Source organism: Balaenoptera physalus, assembly GCF_965194825.1.
Source record: "Balaenoptera physalus genome assembly, chromosome: 4".
NCBI lineage: Eukaryota > Metazoa > Chordata > Mammalia > Artiodactyla > Balaenopteridae > Balaenoptera > Balaenoptera physalus.
This window is the reverse complement of record NC_138891.1, coordinates 77,328,196-77,346,808: the sequence shown is the minus strand read 5'-3', so window position 1 is coordinate 77,346,808 and position 18,613 is coordinate 77,328,196. Positions and strand designations below refer to the sequence as shown.

General features: G+C 40.4%; 1 protein-coding gene across 4 annotated transcripts in view; it reads right to left on the bottom strand.

Moving 5' to 3' along the window:
- Positions 1–2,086: 2,086 nt before the first annotated feature.
- HACD2 (3-hydroxyacyl-CoA dehydratase 2) overlaps positions 2,087–18,613 on the bottom strand; it is an 88,413-nt gene continuing 71,886 nt past the window's right edge. For 2 of the 4 annotated variants that reach the window (XM_082460965.1, XM_082460966.1), the window contains 3 exons: positions 12,109–12,230; positions 9,987–10,165; positions 2,087–5,108 (listed from right to left, as the gene is read on the bottom strand). In XM_082460965.1, coding sequence (XP_082317091.1) covers positions 5,026–5,108; positions 9,987–10,165; positions 12,109–12,230 — 384 coding nt within the window. In that variant the 3' untranslated portion in view covers positions 2,087–5,025. The remainder of the gene's footprint in view (positions 5,109–9,986; positions 10,166–12,108; positions 12,231–18,613) is intronic. The other 2 variants (XR_014263364.1, XR_014263365.1) reach the window with 2 other exon arrangements.

Here is an 18,613-nt window from a genome sequence, read left to right as displayed (position 1 = left end):
CCTGCTTTACGACCAGCTCCAAAATCTCTCATTTCAAAGCCAGGCAGCCTGCAGGGTCCCAGCTGGGGAGGTCTCCCAAGCCGGAAGAGAATAGCTGGAGCCTCAAAGCACGCATCCAAGCTGGGCTTTTTGCTCTAAAAAGTGTTATTTTCTGTACCCCTCCAGAATATGCTTTAAGATCGGGCTGCCTTTAATTTATATGGACAATAGAAATCTGTGACTAATTTGCTATGGTGCGCCTTTCTGCCCCTTCCGCGCCCTTGGGCCGAAGCTGTGTTCCAAACGCCTTTGACTCCCAAGGCCCCGGATCGCTTGTGAGGTGCTGCCCCCCAGCGGGACAGCCCAGCTACGACAACACGGAGGCGGAAATGGCCTTTGGGTTTTAACCAAGTCCCGCATCTGGAAATGCATCTGGATTGCATCCACGAAAGTCAAAGATAGATGTGGAAGCGCTGCCGTTGTAATAAGTCCATGTTCTGGAATTAGTGAACAGAAAACACAATTCCCAAACATAAACAGATTTATGAAATGGGTACTAGGTGCTTAAGTACACCGCCTCTCACATTTTATTTTTGCTCATCAAGTGACTTTTAAGGTGAATTGCCTTTTTGTGGGAAAAAAGATTATTTTTGGTAATGAGACCTACCTCTGTAACAGTAAGGGGTATCGGGGTATCTCTCTAAATTTGAAAAAAAAAAAAAAAGAGATTAGTTTCTCACATGTTTAAAATAAGTTGTTGGTCAAAAAAACCCCACACAGCTCTCTCTTCTAACTCTGGTTCCCAGTTGCAGGCAGGAGAATGTTAATAGGTATGGCTATTTTTGGTAATAGTTGTTTAGAACAGTTTCTTCACCACTAAACTGTGTAACAACGAACCAGTCTATCTGTAATGCTGGGATAAAAAAAAAATATGAGGAATTGCAAAGCTAGTCTTCATTCTTGTTAAAGGGAACAGAACAACACAGCAGTATTTTCGGAATGCTGTGTGTAACAGTAGGTCTCCTAATTATACCAATGGTAATTCCTCAGGCTGGGGCTTATGTTAACATAGTACACATAATTGCCATAAAATATGACAATGACAAATTACAAAGCCCTGGCTGGTTTCCCATTACCACCCTAAGATTGAAAGGTGGTATTTTCTGTGTAGCCTCTACTATTAACTTTACCTCTGTTCTTCAATTTCAGTTGAAATAATTTTCTTTCTTTTCATAAATGAAAGCCTGTCTCTGAAGCAGATTAAACTCTATGTGAGGAGAGAGGTGGTTCTAACCACTGTGCTGGTAATGTCTGTGACCAGACAGCGTTCAGAAAGAAAATGTTCCTCTTTGGAACAAAGACCACGGTCCTGGACAAGGGTGACAAGTCTGAGAAAGAGCTGGCAGACTCAGGAGGGGGCACGTCCCTGCTGGAGGCACGCTGAGATCACCCAGAGAAATAACTAGAAAGCGACCGGCACGGGGACGCATCAGCACTTTCATTTTGAGGTGAGGAAATCTAGGGTCTAGTACTAGCAGGTCGGAAGTGGCTGAGCTGAGTACCCTTCTCAGTGTCTTCCTGCCCACTTGTTACTGTGGACGTCGGTGTGTAAAGTAGTGCCTAGGATTGCTCTGGATTTGGAGTTGTTTTCAGGAGGAGGTACTCAACCACTTGACCAAGTACTGGTTTTATTATAAGATGAACATTGCTGGGCAACAGTATTTCCCCTCTCAACTTACATTAGAAAAGTTAGATTAAAACACACACACACACACATTGTAAGACAAGGGCCCTCAATCTTTTACTGATTAATTTTTAATTTTTCTTGGTCACCTATATGAGGAATCTGTCTTGTCCTCCCGCAGCCAGGTTGGAGACTGGCTTGGTAAGCTTGAAGACTGGCTGGTAGGAAGAATGACTTTTTGGAAACCTCTTAATATAATCTGTCTATTTTTCCTGTAAGTGTAGAACCATTAATGAATAGCAGAAATAGATTTTAAAATTGTAAAGAAAGAGCTGGAATCCATTAACAGAACTGAAACTCTTCCGTAATCGTACGACACCATTCTCAGGCCAATTCAATGTGAAAAATCACTAGACTCACTGGTCAGTATTTCAAATCCAGGCAGAGCACACACCAGTTTATTTTGAAATGCAACACAGATCAGTATTTTATGAATACAACTTATTACTACATTAACATTATCAGGTAAAAACAGCTTCCAAATGCATGCATAGAAAGTTAAGCATAGTCTCTGAACTCCTTATTTCTAAATATACAAAAAATACATTTAAATTATATAATTTTAGTGAATCAAAGACTTATAAAATTACAGTTTTGGTTTTCCCAACATAGAAAAAATATAAAAATGACTATATATACGGTTGTATAATTTTTTACCCAAATTTCAAAGGAGCAGTATGTACTGATATTGTCTTATAACGTTTTATCTGAAACTCAGAATTGAAAATAATTTGCAGGTTGTACCACATCAATGCCAACCTTTTATTATAAACGAATAACCAGAAACATAAGTGGAAGTGAGGGCACAATCTCTTCACATGCCTTAACGCTACATTGTCTAAACCCTTCCTGTCGGAAGTTTGCTCCAGAGGAACATTTTCATCAGGGAGGATGTGCTTTATTCCATGACTAACGCTCCACGGTGCCTTTGATGATAGTATGTGTTAAATGAATGAACCCAACCTTAGCAAATAGAACACAGCAAGATGCGGATTAGCAGCTTGTGTCTACAAAGCACCACTGCGTACCTCAAAGAATTTTCTGCCAGAAGGTGGTACCCGAAGGGGGGGGATCTGAAACACCCAATCAGGTGGGGGGCTGGGCAGCTGATGCCTTTGACTGTGCCCTGAAATGAAAAGAGTAAGTCTGACAAAATACCCACCAAAACACCACCTTCCTCATTCACACTTTATAAGAAGATGTGACATCTGGTGGGGTTAGATATTCTCAATTCATAAGAGAACACCACCACTTCCAAAGAGAAATGAATTCATGTTAGAGATAAAGAAACCAGTTACTGAGAGAGGTGACTGAAGGACACGGTGGCATGGCTTACTTATCTTCAACGAGCATTTTAAATGTTGATGGACAAAAATGCACACTGGGGTGGGACCCTTTTTGAGAAGGGAGTTGTTCGCTGCGTTCTTGTTGCCAAAGTTCAATTTGATGCATAACCACTATTTGTGACAGGCTGTTTTTCATAGTGACAAATTATAATAGAGAGGCCCGAATAAAACCCCCAAGCCAGCAATCCTGGAAAACCTGCATTTCTCATCCCATCTTCTACAACTATTCCAAAAACAAATGAAAAAATCTTACTCAAATTAATAATAAGGCTAATATAACCCAAATTGATTCATTTTATAGTAGAAATACATTTTGTAAAAATAAAAAGAGAAAAAGCATGAAAAATAATCTTTCCCACATATTTTGTTTATCAAACACAAGAATAGATTCTAATCTCAACACGCCCAAGTTAAGAGTGCTAACTTTAAGAGGCAGAATTTTAATGTTTAATTCAAAAATAATTTATTACACATCTACCTGCATTAAATTTTAGGCTGCATATTTTCTTCTTATTTTCATCTTAATTTTCAAGCTTCTATGAAAATAAGCATTTAAAAATTAGTTTTCCATTATGACACTTCTAATATTAGCAATTATATTTTAATTGATAATCAGTCAGTAAGCTAGACTTTTACAGATCAACCAATTAAAAAAAAGGGGGGGGGGAAGTTTGCACAAAGAACATTCTGTGTTTAAAATCTAATGCACATCTAAACTTGGGCTTTACATTTTTATCCAACCCTTTCTTGAAGAGCCTTAAATGCACAGTTTAGCAATTAAAGTATGGTGACATGACGTTAATTAGACAATGTCCATATGTCCAAAGTATTTCTTGGCTGATCCAAAATGTGGGAACAATACTACTTTTAGCTCATGACTGCCCAACTGGAACATTTCACTGCCTCTGGACTTACAACTTGGTGGGAATTACATAGGACCATAATTAGGAAAAGTATCCAAACAGAAGAGATGAATGAAAATGTAAAAGTCAAATAATAAGGGCATATAAACCCATTCCTGACTCTTCTTCCAGACTCCATTTTTAGAGTAACGCCTTCCATGTGCTTTCGTTAATGGCTTCTTTACTCCTGTGCGACTAGACTGGCGTCAGGTCCCTAAGTAAGAATTGCTCTTGGCAAACACCTTACTCAGGGGTGTTCTGAGAATGGTACTGTGAAAGGTACTTGTCACTGACTAGTGACTGAGCTTTCCCTTTCTGAGAACTGTCATTTTGTTAAAATATGATTGAGGCTGAGCCCCAGATAAAGTAGCTTCTCTACAATATACACATACTTATTAAATTCAAGCACATTTCGTACTGGCAGGCAGTAATGACTCGATTGAAAACAAACAAAAGGGTTCTAGCTGTTTTCTGATTACAGGCACTATTCCAAAGTTTCACAGACATATATACATTGTATAATTCATTCACTAGATAGAGGGGAAGGTCCCAGCCATAACTTCAGAGCATTCCAGAGAACAAATGGCTTCCAGCATGCAGTCAAGCACTTTGAGAGGGAATGCTAAACACACTGCAGACTGAAACATAACTGCTGCAAGCTGGGCATTGAGTGGGCACAACTTCATTACTCAGACTGTAACGCTCAAGTATTTAGTATTACAGATCGTTATTTATCAGACACAGGAAGGAAACAGGGGGATAAAAAATGCCAAATCCCTTTCCAGTGCCATCATAAATATTGGGAACTTCTGGTTGAAAGAACATGCTGAAATGAACCAGCAAGGATGTTTTACGTAACAGCTTTTGTTTTGTTTTTTATAAAATCCCAGGCCCATGTGACACTGGATTTTGGTTTTTGTTTTGTTTTGGTTTTTTTTAGTATTTTTAAAAAAGTTCTTACTTATTTTCTATGAAACGTACTGGGAACAGAAAAAGTCTGCAGCATCTTTTGTCATTGGAAAGTTTGTTTCTGGGGGTGTGCAGGAAGCAGGAATTATTCGAATTTCTTGTGTTCTTCAGCATGAGAAAGGACCTTTCTTCTCTGGTGTATCATGTGGAAGTATAACTGGGGAAAAACTGGAAAGAAAAGAAAGAATTCATTAAGGAGATGATTTAAAATCACATGTTCTATGTAAAGCACATCGACTTGAGGTCCTCTCTGACTCTCTGACCACTTTCTCTTCCAGCAACTAAGGAAGGTAACAAAGTGGGCTTGGAGAGAGAGGAAAAACACAGAGGGACTGACTTTCCCGCTTTAGCCGAGGGGGAAGGGTAGTGTGGACTGGCAATGACAGACACTACTGACACTGCCATTACCAATCAAGATGCCACAGAGCCGCCAAATAACACTCTTCACACTCTCTCATATTATCTTCACGTTGATTCTCTGATTCCCCAACAACCAGGGGAAGAATTCTAGTAATGGAGTTCTTATTCCTGTTCACAGAGGAGGAACTCGAGCCCCAGAGAGGGTGGGCGCGTGCCTGGGGTCTCACAGCAAATCACTGACAGAGTCAGGACCAGGCTCGGGGCTCCTGACTCTTAGTCTCGGCCTCTCTGTTACTGCTCTGTCATCAGGGAGGATCTCCTGAAAGTACCTCCAGAGAAAGGCTGTTCTTTGAGTGGGAAGACTGAAGAGGGGGAGGAACGCTATGACATTTGATCTGAACACCACTAAGCCGGGTTTGGATACAGAAAAAGTCCATATGAAAAGCAAGCCCTTAGGCACCGGAGATTCTGTTCTTGGTCATTTCATAGATTACTTTAAAAAGGACTGGTTCTCAAATGAACAGGGTGGTCCTGCCTCCCTAGGGAGTATTTAGAAATGCGGGTGGGGGGAGAGTATTGAAGGGGGTAGATTACTGGCATTCGGCACAAGGGGCCAGGAATGCCAAAAGCCACAACGTATGACAGTCCCCCATGACTAAGAACTGTGTCACCCCAAATGCTTATAGTGTCCCTGCTGGGAAATGCCAGTTTAAACACCTGACCTTCACAAGGTTACTGTAAACTGGAGGTTCAAAAACCATGTGAAAAACTCCAGTGAGATGGTCTTGGCTGTACACTATCCCTCCTTCCCTTCCCAACCGCTCCAATCTCTGTTTTTTAGACAGTAACCTGTGTTTTGGGGGAGGTAATTTCTACTACTGCCAACTCTCCTCTCACAGTTTCTTCCTTTTTAGATGGATTCCAAGTTGGCCAAATGTCAAATGATCCTCCCAAAGTACTCCAAGACATCAGTGGGTGTGTGCACATAGATCTGATAAACTGCAGAGGAGGCCCCAGTGCCGAACAGGGCTGCCATCCACTCCACTCACTATTTGCAGGCAGGAAGTTATTCACAGAAAAGACCCAGCTTGTGCATAAAATTCAACAGTGAGAGAACTATTTTGGTATGAAAGCCAGAAAATTTGACAAGCTCTATAATCTAAAAACTGGAAGTAAAGATATAATTAAACCATAAGGAATGCTAATTGTAATCATTTGAAAATGTGTGGCCAGTCACATTTCTACAGACCTACTTTAGTAGAGGGAAACTTTGAGGCAAAGTACACTAAGGACTTCTCCACTGGCTGCATCTGTTATTACGCCGCTCGTAAGGTGGCTATAGCCCCACAGGCTCTGAGGGAGGACGGTGATCCAGAAGCCATTCATTGGGCCCTTAGTGGCAGCAAGACAGCCAAGTACACCACCTTCATCCCCCAGGCAAGGGCCTGCTGGCTACAGAGGGTCAGGGGTCAGAACTGGAGAGCAGATATGGCCCTTTCATTTTTTTACATCTTCCAGAGGTTTCTCAGTGCCAAGAGAAAGGAATGTGTGGGGGAGGCCAGGAGAATGGGGGCACTTGGGTTGGAAATTCTCTACTGCTCTGAGAGTGACTCCCTGGTGACCAGAACTTGGGTGACACTGTCTCCATCTCAATTACCCACATGTTCACATTGAATCCAACTACAGTGGCTGAAACAATTCCAGATGTATGGCTCCTGCTTTTAACTACCCTGAAAATCTCAACCTGCCAACAGGCCGTTTAGAATTCTACCCTCTGCTCTTACAGTTCAGGACATGGAGGGTGGAGATGGCGGCTGTGCGCGTTATGTGTGTCTGGCTTGGTGTGTCGGAGTCGGGGTAGGGAGCTGTGCGTGTCACTGGACCCACCTTCCTGTAAGGAAATGGGCTCTCTTAAGACTTGAAGGCTGAGAGCAACTGGAAATGCTCTGCTTGGGGCAAGTTTCTTCTGTTCCTCTAAAAATCAGAGGTGTGGTTATGGTTACTGACAATGTGGAGAGTGCCCTGCTTCTTGGTGCCCTCACCCTACTCATTGTTTCTCATTTCTCTCAGCCTTTTTTTAAGGCTATAGCTAACTTTCTATAGCCTTTTTAAGGCTATAGCTAACACTCATATAGCTAACTTTCACCAATTTGCACAAGGATGGGGGGAGGTGATGTAAACAGGACTTAGGTGTCTACTGAGTCCTGCGGATACTGTACATACTCATACTGCATCTGCAGCAGAGGAGGAGAAGAGCATCTTGCAAGGGACTCCAAAGCACCTCGATATGAGAAAACTCCCAGGGCTGCAGTTCATAGGCCACACACAATATGGGCTATGTGTGCACCAATGCAACATCAGGTCAGGACCATAGTGAAGAGGTGCTGCTTTATGTAAGATATGTATATCATTAACTTCCCATTAAAGAGGGTTAAAAGGAACGTACGTTGTAGAAAGGAAACCAAATTTGGTAAAGAAAGCTGCATATCAACAGCAACCTCTCCTAACTCTGCATTTTCTTCTCATAAATACCAAGTTTTGGAAAGTTGGAAATGTGCAGCCGGCTGGAATGAACTGTACAAACTGGTCTCAATATTAACAACCTAAACTACTGAAAACATTCAGGGCCATTGGCTCAGGCCAGAAGCATAGTGAGTGCCAGCAGACACAAATATGGTCTGCATGACCATCCTGAGCCGGGGTGGGGAGCTAGGGATTTGGAGGGAACCTTTTAATCCCTGTCCTTGTTCTACAAGAGTTAAGCTGCCTTAGAAATGAAAGAATACAGCTTTTAAACCAAGCCAAGTTCTCTTATCAAAAAGAGGCTGAGAATGGAAGCAGGGGGAAGGACTGAGGTAAAAGCAGACATCTGTTGAGAGGAGAGCGCTGCCCTACTCCCTGTAAGACAGCTGGCTCTAAGGTCTGTGTTTTCTCTCTTTTCTCTTTTAAGGCCAAGAAGGACAATCCCAGAGAACTGGGCTTGTTTTCCTTCAGGAATCCTATCATCCTATGCTTGACCAGGCCCCTTCGCTACATTGAGAGGTCAGCAGGCAGAAGCAAAAGGCTGGGCAGCACTGGTTCCCACCAGAGCACAAAAAAGACTACGAGGTGCAGATAGACATGGGTTGCCCTGCAGAACTGTTCCTGGAATAAAGCCCCTCCTTCTCTTCAACAGACAGAAAATCTTGCAGCAACTCTGAGGTAGGGGTCCCAGATTTCTGTCAATGACGAAGCACCTTGTTATTGGTTTGATTCCATGATATTCTCCTTGCCCCTTTCCCAGTTACCCAATACAGCATCTATCGCCATTCAAAGACTTATGTTGAATTTAAATAAATCCTGTGGTGCTCATCGGGATATTTGTTAGTCTGGGTGTGGCAAAACTGCAATTAGGAATTGTTGCTCTAGAGACTGGAAATGAAACTCTAGGGGAACAAAATTAGAAAGGTGAAAAGCTCTAAGTTAATTTTTATTACTTAAATTTTTACACTCTTCCATATTTATCTTTTGTCTGAAAACCAACTACCTTTTACATTTGAAGAGAGATGGCCTTTAGCCACCATGGTTCTAGCACCAGAGAGGAGGACTTGATCATTAATAAAGAGCAGAAAATGAATCATGTAGCAGAACTGCATCCAAGAACTTCTCCAAGAGAAATGTTCACATGAAATCGGGGTGTGCTGTTTTTCTCACAATGCATGAAATGCAATTTTCCACAGGGAGACACAAACATGTCACCTATGATTGTTAGGATGATTCATTCAGTTAATGCTGTGGGCTGAAGAAAAATCCAACCCTCCAGTCTGAATTTAACCTGAGGTTTAGGGGAGAACATAGCATCTCACAGACTAAAATAAGATTCAGAGTCACAATGCCTATGGAAGTAGCTAAATGAGAAGAAACATTAACTTTACGTGTCCTTGGGTAAAACAAGATCCTTTTGGATATGTGGAAATCAATCATAGGATTGCAACTGAACATCAGAATTTGAGAAAAGGAGTAAACAACTCTTCCTCAGCAAACATGACTCATTTCAGAGAAGCCTCAAACATGGCTTTTTCTCTCTGTTAATGTGCTGATAGGCATGTTTGATTATCCATATATTTAAACCTTCAGAAGTACTATTAAAATAATTGGAAACCATCCTGAAGATAACACTATGTCCTATTCAGATGGCTTTATTTCCAAACAAATAACAAATATAGAAAAAATAAATTAATCTATTTTTATTTTATTTGTTTCTAGTTAACTATCAATTCCTTAAAAGTGAAGTAACTATCTATTTTGATACAGTAAAAATGTAAGAATCTCTTTACAGTGTTTTTCAAATACCACAACAAGCAGTTCTCAAGAGACAGAAAAACTCAAGGTAAGGTCTTTAATGGCTTTTTTTTTTTTTTGCTTTCCACTCAGTACTCTCCTCCAATAGACAGTTAACCTATCCTGGAATTCACTGTTTAAAACACACTGAGAAGGACGGCATTTTGGGAGCTCTATTGAGAAGGGTTCATCTTTATTCAATTACTACCAGAGAAAATTCCCTCTGACAGTCGGCATTCAACAAAAACCAAAGCGTTCCCAATAAATTAGATTTATGGTGTAAAAACAACCAAAGGCATTTAACTCTAGTTATTCTTGAGCCAATTTTTGAAACATAAATAAATATATGCATAAACATCTACTTACTTGGAATGTAGGAGATCATTATCAGAATTAGGAATGTGTAATAGTCAAAAGAGAAATTGTATTTGTTAGGTAAACTGATGGAGTACAGGCCAGACTGTCTGACAAAGGGCAAAGCGGCATATATTGTGAGCAATTCTCCTGACACTCCCATTGGGTACAGCACAATGAAAAGCGTGTACCTAAAACAAAACAAAATATTCATTACTGAGGTTCGAAGCCAGCTTTAGTAGAAAGATGCATCCCCACCAATACTGATTACTTGGTAGAAAGCTATGGTTTATACATTTCCCTGTTTACCCACTGCTTAAATTCAGGTTTTACAAGCCAGTTTTTGAAAAGGGCCAAAGCAAGTATGCTTCTGAATGTTCTAAAATAAAAGAAATGTGTTTGGTCAGCCTCAAAATTTGGCCTGAATAAACAACTCTTCAAAACAACTCCCTAAAATAATTGAGATGATGCCAAATATTGGTAAAGTAGGGGCACTGAGTCATGGTTCATACTGAAGGGTCCTGCCTCGTGAGGTGTGGGTGAGTTTGGGGGGGAAGGTGTTGGAGCATGGTGTCCAGGAATCCCTACAACGTACACCAAAGTTTGGTCTGTGGACTGAAAAAAACAGCACATCCAACGTGTGTATACTGCTACAACTTTTCAATGTCTGTACATGCTACTCTGAAAAATAAAATACATGCTAATTTTTAAAAACATTAAAAATTTTTATGATAAGCCTTTAGTCATTACATAATTTTCCAGTCAAAAAAACTACAATTACTATCACATGGGTGACTCCACACAAGTTTTTTCACTTTAAAAAAAGGAGTTCCTCAGGTTTCAAAAACAATTCAGAGAGGTTCACCCTATGGAACTAACTGGAAGCCCTTCTGAGGTATAAGTATTACTAAAGAAATCATCAGCTCAGATTTTAAAAAGCCTGTGGCTGTTTGTGGCTGACAATAAATACTGGGCTCTAAATGTCCAGGTACAGGACTTGTGCTGAGAAATCTGTGACAAAAGAAAGACACGTTCTCCACTGCTACCTTCAGCCATGCTAAGGAGGATGGTGGAAAAGGAAGACTCTCCCATGGGCCACAGAAGACAGTGGACAAAAGAATCTTTCTCTAATTGTAAAATCAGGGTTTGGTCAATAAACTTTCCCTATAACCAGGACAGACAGCTTTCACAAGGCTGCCCAGCTTGGTTAGAAACTGCTATATTTTTCCCATTCTCCCCTTTTCCTAATACAAATGTTTATTGAAAAAAAAAGAAAAGAAAAAGGAGAAGTTCACATGCTTGAAATGTTGGAGACATTTGGTTTATGTCTCTGTTTAATCACTAAACTCATAAATTGTCTAGAAACCATCATTTTCCTTTTATGAAATGAGGAACTTTGGCCCCAAGGATAATTTTGATCCTTTGGCTTTGTCACTCCTTCCTGTCGTCATTTCTAACTCAGAAAACTGCTCACAACTGTGTCACACATTAGTTCAGATAATTAGATGAACTATCAGCCTTTTACACAATTCATAACAAATATTACTGCTAAAAATAAAGCAAACTAAACTGATAATATGCTAAAACTGCCATGTAACATTTTTATTAATTAAAAAGTAATTTAAGAGTTATCTTGTTGGCAAAATTGAGACAAGAATTGGACTTAGTCCAAAATCCATCAAAATGGCAGAAGTTTATCAGTAAAATTTTCTATGGACAAAAAAGGGATGGCACATCAAATCTCTTTTGAATAATTTAACTGAAAAGAATTGCTCCCAAGGAAATAAGTAGAGATAAAAAATTTTAAAGTGTTTCTATTAATCAAAGTTATGTACAGTCACTTATTCTGATGAAATCTATAGACCAGATTTCTACCTAACCCGTCTCACACAATTTCATATTTATTTACTTATTTATTTATTGGCCACGCCGCGCAGGTTGCAGGATCCTAGTTCCCCGACCAGGGATCAAACCCAGGCCCACAGCGGTGAAAGTACCAAGTCCTAACCACTGAACCACCAGGGAATTCTCACAATTTTATTTTTAGAAAGAAAAAATAGTATTTAGGCAATAAAGGAAAAATACAGTGATAGATCACTTCAAAAGTTAGTCTTCATTCCCTGTACTTCTTTACCTGGCCCATTTGATGAGGTAGGGCAGATGGTTTAATAGACTGAATGTATAAAAGGAGTAACGGATAATTTCTGTGATCGTCCAGGCAATAACAAACAGGAGGACACTGTCTTCACTCTGTACCTATAGGAAAAGGAAGACAAAAGCAAAAGCAAACACATAAAACATCTTAACAAAGAAGCACTCACCATGTGGGGAGCCGAGTCCCTCACCCCACTTACAGAGCTGGTGGGTTGAAGAAGTCGACACAGCCCCTGGGGTCTTTATCCTCAATGGCCATAGCACAGCACAGAAAGAGCTTACCACATAAAGGAACACATGCATGCCTATGACAACAATTGTGTAGAGCCAAGTGAGAAGGAATTCGGCTTACTGATGAGTAAGAGAGACAGGGAGGGGGAATTATATGAGCTGCAGCACACAGGGAGAAACAAACACGATGAGTGAGTTTCTGCATGTTCGTTTGCTGACCTGATGTGGAGAATGTGAACTGGCGTTAGTGGGAGCCAAGAATGGTGAGGTAAGACGGCAGAAGGGTGAAGTGGTGGAAACCTTGGGTTCCATTAACAAGAATTTTAATTTGATTTGCATGACAACTTGGAATCCAAGGAAGTTTCAAAGAAGGGCAATATAATGATTAAAACACAACTGAAGCTAATTCCCTGGGCAGGATGAATTCACATGAGGGAGGCTGGAGACCATCTAAGAGGCAGGGCCCATTTATTCTCTCCCACTGGTGACTTCTGCCCCCAGATGAGGCCTGGTTTAACTCAAGGATTACAGAAGCTTCAATGCTGATCACAGGAGGTGGCTAAAGCCAGAAGAGCTTTGGAATACTTAGCCTCCTCTGAAGTTGTTTTCATGCTGAAAAAAACAATATACCTTTTTTTAAAACTTTTTAAAAAATTAATTAATTAATCAATTAATTTATTTTGGCACGCTGGGTCTTCGTTGTGGTGTGCGGGCTTCTCTAGTTGTGGTGCACGGGCTCAGTAGTTGCGGCATGTGGGCTCTCTAGTTGTGGCATGTGGCATCTCAGTTCCCCGATCAGGGATCAAACCCGGGCCCCCTGCATTGGGAGTGTGGAGTCTTAACCACTGGACCACCAGGGAAGTCCCCAAAACAATATATTTTAAAAAGAGCTCCTTATGTATGTTTTTTAGGGGATGTTCTCACTAGATACCTTAGACTGCAAATCTTGCATGAAAATTTATTACCGTGGTATTAACTTACAGCACCCCCTCTTCCCACCCCAGCTAGGTTATGATGATCCTTGGCACTTGGAAACCAATAATAAGAAACAACCTTGCACACCAATTCACTTATATTTTCTTACATCCGAAAAGAGCAGTTAGAGAGTTGGATGTGAATAAGAAATTCCACTGAGGAAATCAAACAAATTCCAGTTACAAGATGGATCGGCTCTGTCTTACTCCTAACATCTAATACAACAAAGGTATGGCGTTCGAACCTTAACTTTTGCTTCTCTGCATTTGCAATGTTAATTTAGCACTTACATTCTTCCTCAGAAAGTGTACATGGAGCGATCCACCTACACAATGAAATAAGTAGTCATTTACATACCTATTAACTAAATTGCTCTCACAAAGAATTTCATAAATCCACAGTTACTACTCTCTAAAAATAATAAGAATTTTATACTGTCAAGAGCAAGAGTACTTTCTGTTTTCCTGGCACTCTTATATTAGCCAAAGTAAAGCAAAAGCTAAAGCCCTCTAAAGCTTTCATGCTTCATTTTTCAGTCTGTCCCCAAATCCTTGCTTAAAACCCATCTATACTAAAATATAATTTCAGAGCACACTTTGCTTTTTGATAGACTTTGTAATCCCCCTCATCTTAAGGAGATATGTTTTTACAGCTATGGGCTGAAGCCTTCCTTAACGACCTTTGGGTTAAACAGGAAGTTCTTCTAATATTCTGCATTGTAATCGTCTTGAAAGCAGGGAGCGTGTTTTATTCACTTTTGATTCCCAAAAGCATTTTGCGCTTTGCACAAGTAGGAGCTCAATAGATATTGGTAAGGCAAAACAATTCAATCAATCATAATCAGTTGCCTGCTTTTTGATACCTGATATTAGTTTCTACATAGTCTTAGAGGCCTTCAAATAAGGGAAAAGCAAACAAACAAGCCCCCCCGGCCTCCCACTCTGATCCAGCCTGCAGGTTATTCGATTCACCGCCCCCCTCCCCCCACCCCATTAGACTTTAACCAAAAGAACTGTAACAAACTCAGACTCAGGATGAATGTGAAAACAGTCTGTTCCCAGAATCCAGCTGTGAAGACCATGTCACAATTTTAAGAAGACTAAGGATGGGGAAAATGATCATTCTGTACAAATGATATCTTCAGATCGATAGGAAGTACAACATGTTATTAAGAAGGGGCTCACATAAAGTCAGAGATCAAGCTTATCTAATCTGCAGATAATTATCCAATAACACAAAATAGGGGTAGAATGGAATGAGTTAAAACCAGTAAGATCAATGAGCAGGTTTGGGCTAGGTTGACCACAAATGTCTTGAAGCCATGTCTCAAAGCTGCATGTTCACAGTCATGGCGCAAACGGGGGAATGGGCCGAGGGCAGCCTGGCTGACCAGGAAATCTTCCTTTGCCTGGTGCGGTGAGCTGCGTGTTGGACCCTCCACACTGTAGACAGCAGGTTTCAGCCCCCTGCTCTACAAAGTGAGAGGAGGCGTGGGGAGTGGGTGGCTTGTGTCATTTAGCCAAGGGAGTTTACATAGAAATTCAAGCTGGAGAAACAAATGGGTGCAAGAGAAAAACCTTTACACACAAATAGCATCATCTGTTTGACTTTAAAAGGCTCAGGGAGTATCAGTACATGAAAAGCTGTCATTTTTATTACATTCAAAGAAAAACAAATGGTGCCACATAAGAAAATCACTATTGTAGAAACCCTATTCTTCTTAGCATTTTGGAACCTACTGCTTACCACTCTGGTTATTTCAAAGAAATCCCCTGATCATGCTTTCTCTGGTAGGTGTGCTTTCCTCTTCTTGGTACCCTTTTCATTTGTGAAGAGAAGAGATTTTGGTAAAATCTCGGCGGTGAGCACTAGAGTCTGCTCTTGGCAGAGCTGTGAAGAGCGTGTTTACCTCGGCCTCCTCTGGCTGCCATAATAAAACACCATAGTCTAGGTGGCTCCAACAGCAGAAGTGTACTTTCTCGCAGTTTCAGAAGTCCGAGCTCAGGGTGCCAGCATGTTTGCTTCCTTATGAGGACCCTTTTCCCGACTTGCAGCTGGCTGCTTTATCACCACATTCTCACATGGAACGTGAGAGAGAGAGAGAGGAAGTTCTCTCTAAAAATATGTAAAAGGTATCATGTGCAAGGATATTAGTGCCTTATAGGCATGAATCTCATTGTGAAGATCCCACCCTCACGACCTCATCTAAACCTAACCACCTACCAAACATCCCACCTCCAAATACCATAACACTGGGGGGCTTAGGGTTTCCACATATGAATTTTGGGGGACACAATTCAGTCCACAGCGTCATTTCAGACCAGGTGTTGGCAAACTTTTCCTGAAAAGGGCTAAATAGCAAATATTTTAGGCTTTGTGCCATATGCGGCCTTAGTCAGGTATTCTTTTTTGTTGTTTTTTTACACCCTTTTAAAAATGTAAAAACCATCACAAATTGCAGGCTACATGTAGCCCACGAGTCAACCCTGTTTTAGATCCATTTGACCCCCCCAACTTTCCCTGTCTGTTAACCTTTACAAATATCATTCTTCAGCCTTCCTTTGGCAGACTCTGTGTGTGTGTGTTTGTGTGTGTTGTGTTTTGCTGGGCGGTGGGGGAGGCAATATATCTATAACCAATGGACGCTATGGAAAAAGGAAGTAGTCTTAAAAGAATACATATAGGCAAGTTTTTCATGTTATGTCATCTTAAAATCTTAGTAATCTCCTTATGTTTGTGATAAAATATACATAACTTAAAATTTACCATTTTAATCATTTTTAAGTGTATATTTCAGTGGCATTAAGTACATTCACCATGTTGTGCAACTATCATCACTATCCATTTCCAAACTTTTTCATCATCCCAAACAAACTCTGTACCCATTAAATAATCTCTCTCCATTTCTCCCTCCCTCTAGCCCTTGGTAACCACTACTCTACTTTTAGTCTTTAAGAACTTGTTCATTTCACAACACTGTAAATCAACTATACTTCAATTAAAAAAAAAGAAAAAGAACTTGCTCATTCTAGGTACCTCAATTAAATGGAATCATGCAATATGTTTCCTTCTGTGTGTGGCTTCTTTCATTTAGCATAACATTTTCAGGGTTTATTCATGTTGTAGCACGTATCAGAATTTCCCTCCTTTTAAAGGTTGAATATTATATTGTACGTAAATACCACATTCTGTTTACTGATTCAACTACTGAGGAACATTTGCATTGCTTCCACCTTCTGGCTATTGGAATAATGCTGCTGTGAACATGGGTGTACAAATATCTATTTGAGTACCTGTTTTCAATTCTTTTGGGTATACCTAGGAGTGGAATTGTTAGATCATATGGTAATTCAATGTTTAGCTTTTTGAGGAACTACCAAACTGTTTTCCACATTGGCTGCACCATTTTACATTCCTACCAACTGTGCAAAAAGGTTCCAGTTTCTTCACATCTTCACCAACACTTGTTATTTTCCTTTTTTTGTCCTGACAGTAGCATCCTAATGAGTATGAAGTGGCATCTCGTCGTGGTTTTGATATGCATTTCCCTAATGACTAGAGATGTCGAGCATTTTTTCATGTGCTTGTTGGTCATATGTGTATCTTCTTTTGAGAAATGTCTTTTGCCCATTTTTAATTTGGGGGGCAATAACCTCTTTTTAATAATTATGATCACAATAGCAGTAAAAATAATTATACCTAATAGCTACTGAACTCATACTATCTGCCAAGCACTTTTTAACATATATTACCTCTTCGAATCCCCATTTTACAGGTGAGGAAAGTGAGGTTTACAGAAGTTGAATCTAGGTCTTGTCCCAAAACTCTGAACAGTTCTGACTTGTCTTCTTGGGCTTTAGACATACACACACACTCCCCTGTTGCTGTGGGGAGAACATCTCTCTTGCAATTGAGGATGAGGAGGTGAGGGAGAGACATAGAGACGGTAGGTCTAAGAGATGGCTAGTGTGGTTGGAAAATCAGTTACATGTTGTAAATGAGTAAACTGAGCAAATAAATCAATGTATTAAAAAATGGACTTCTCGCTGTTGGAATAGGTATTTACAAACATGGAAGGGAGAACGCTAGAAAGAACATCAAGATGTTGAATTGTAATTGGAGGAATCGATATGAGCTCATGATTTTATGTATGTGTGTGTGTGTATACACACACACACATACAGCATGTAAATGCTTTTAGATATACATGTATATGAGTATATACGCATGTAGATGTATTGATACATATATGTATATAGTAGCTTTCTCTACTGAGAGGACCAAGAAGCAATAACATCCCAGTAGCGAGGAACACCTCAACTACCAGATCTTGGTTCCTAAATATCCCATCCTCCACTAAAAGGAACCAGATTCCTTGGCATAATGGCTGATTCCAGGGCTGGGGCAGGGGAAGTATAAGATGATTCTGGAAATCTTTTTGTCAGAAAGTAAGGAAGTGCTCAAACAATGATGAAGACAAGTCAAAAGGACAAGAAGAAAGGGTTCCCGCTGACCAAATCACAGACAATTTTAGCATCAAAGTAAATAACAGATTACAATCCACTGGATTATATAGGAATTCACAAGTCCAAACTGATATAAATAAAATAAATAAATGAATAAATGAGAGAAAGGGAAAGCTATTCCTTACAGTAGGATGCCAACTAATACATGGAAAAGAATGACAGAAGTAGAGAATCCCATTTGGTAACCATCACAGAGGTGGCTGATAGAGACCAGGAATCATTCCCGAAAAATACTGATCAATAAAACGGGGAAAATGGTGACTTGAAGGTGGAGAAAGCTGGCAGGCACCAACAGAAGCAGGTGATTGAGGTCAACATCACCAGGGGTGGGATGGGTATAGTCATGGTGCTGCCACCTCATGTGATACCCTGAGAAGAGCATGGCACCATTTCTCTGGTATTTCTGCCAAGAATGCATGGCTTGAACTGGTTATGAGGGAACACTGGATGGATGTAGGCTGAGGGTCACCCTAGGGAAATTAAGGCCTATACTCTTTAAAACTGTTAAGGACATGAGAGACAGATCAGGACTTCTTAGTCTTAGACTGATGGGTCTAAAGAGACCTGACAACTCATTGTATATATGGCAACAACCATGTTTCTCCTTTCCCTGTGTATCCTGGTGCTTAGCACAATACCTGGAGCATAGCAGATACTTAGTAAATATGTGCCATCCAGAAAGGGAAAAAAAAGGACACTGTTTAGACAGATAGTGAAATTTGAATGAGGCCTGTGGATGGGATGATAGTATTG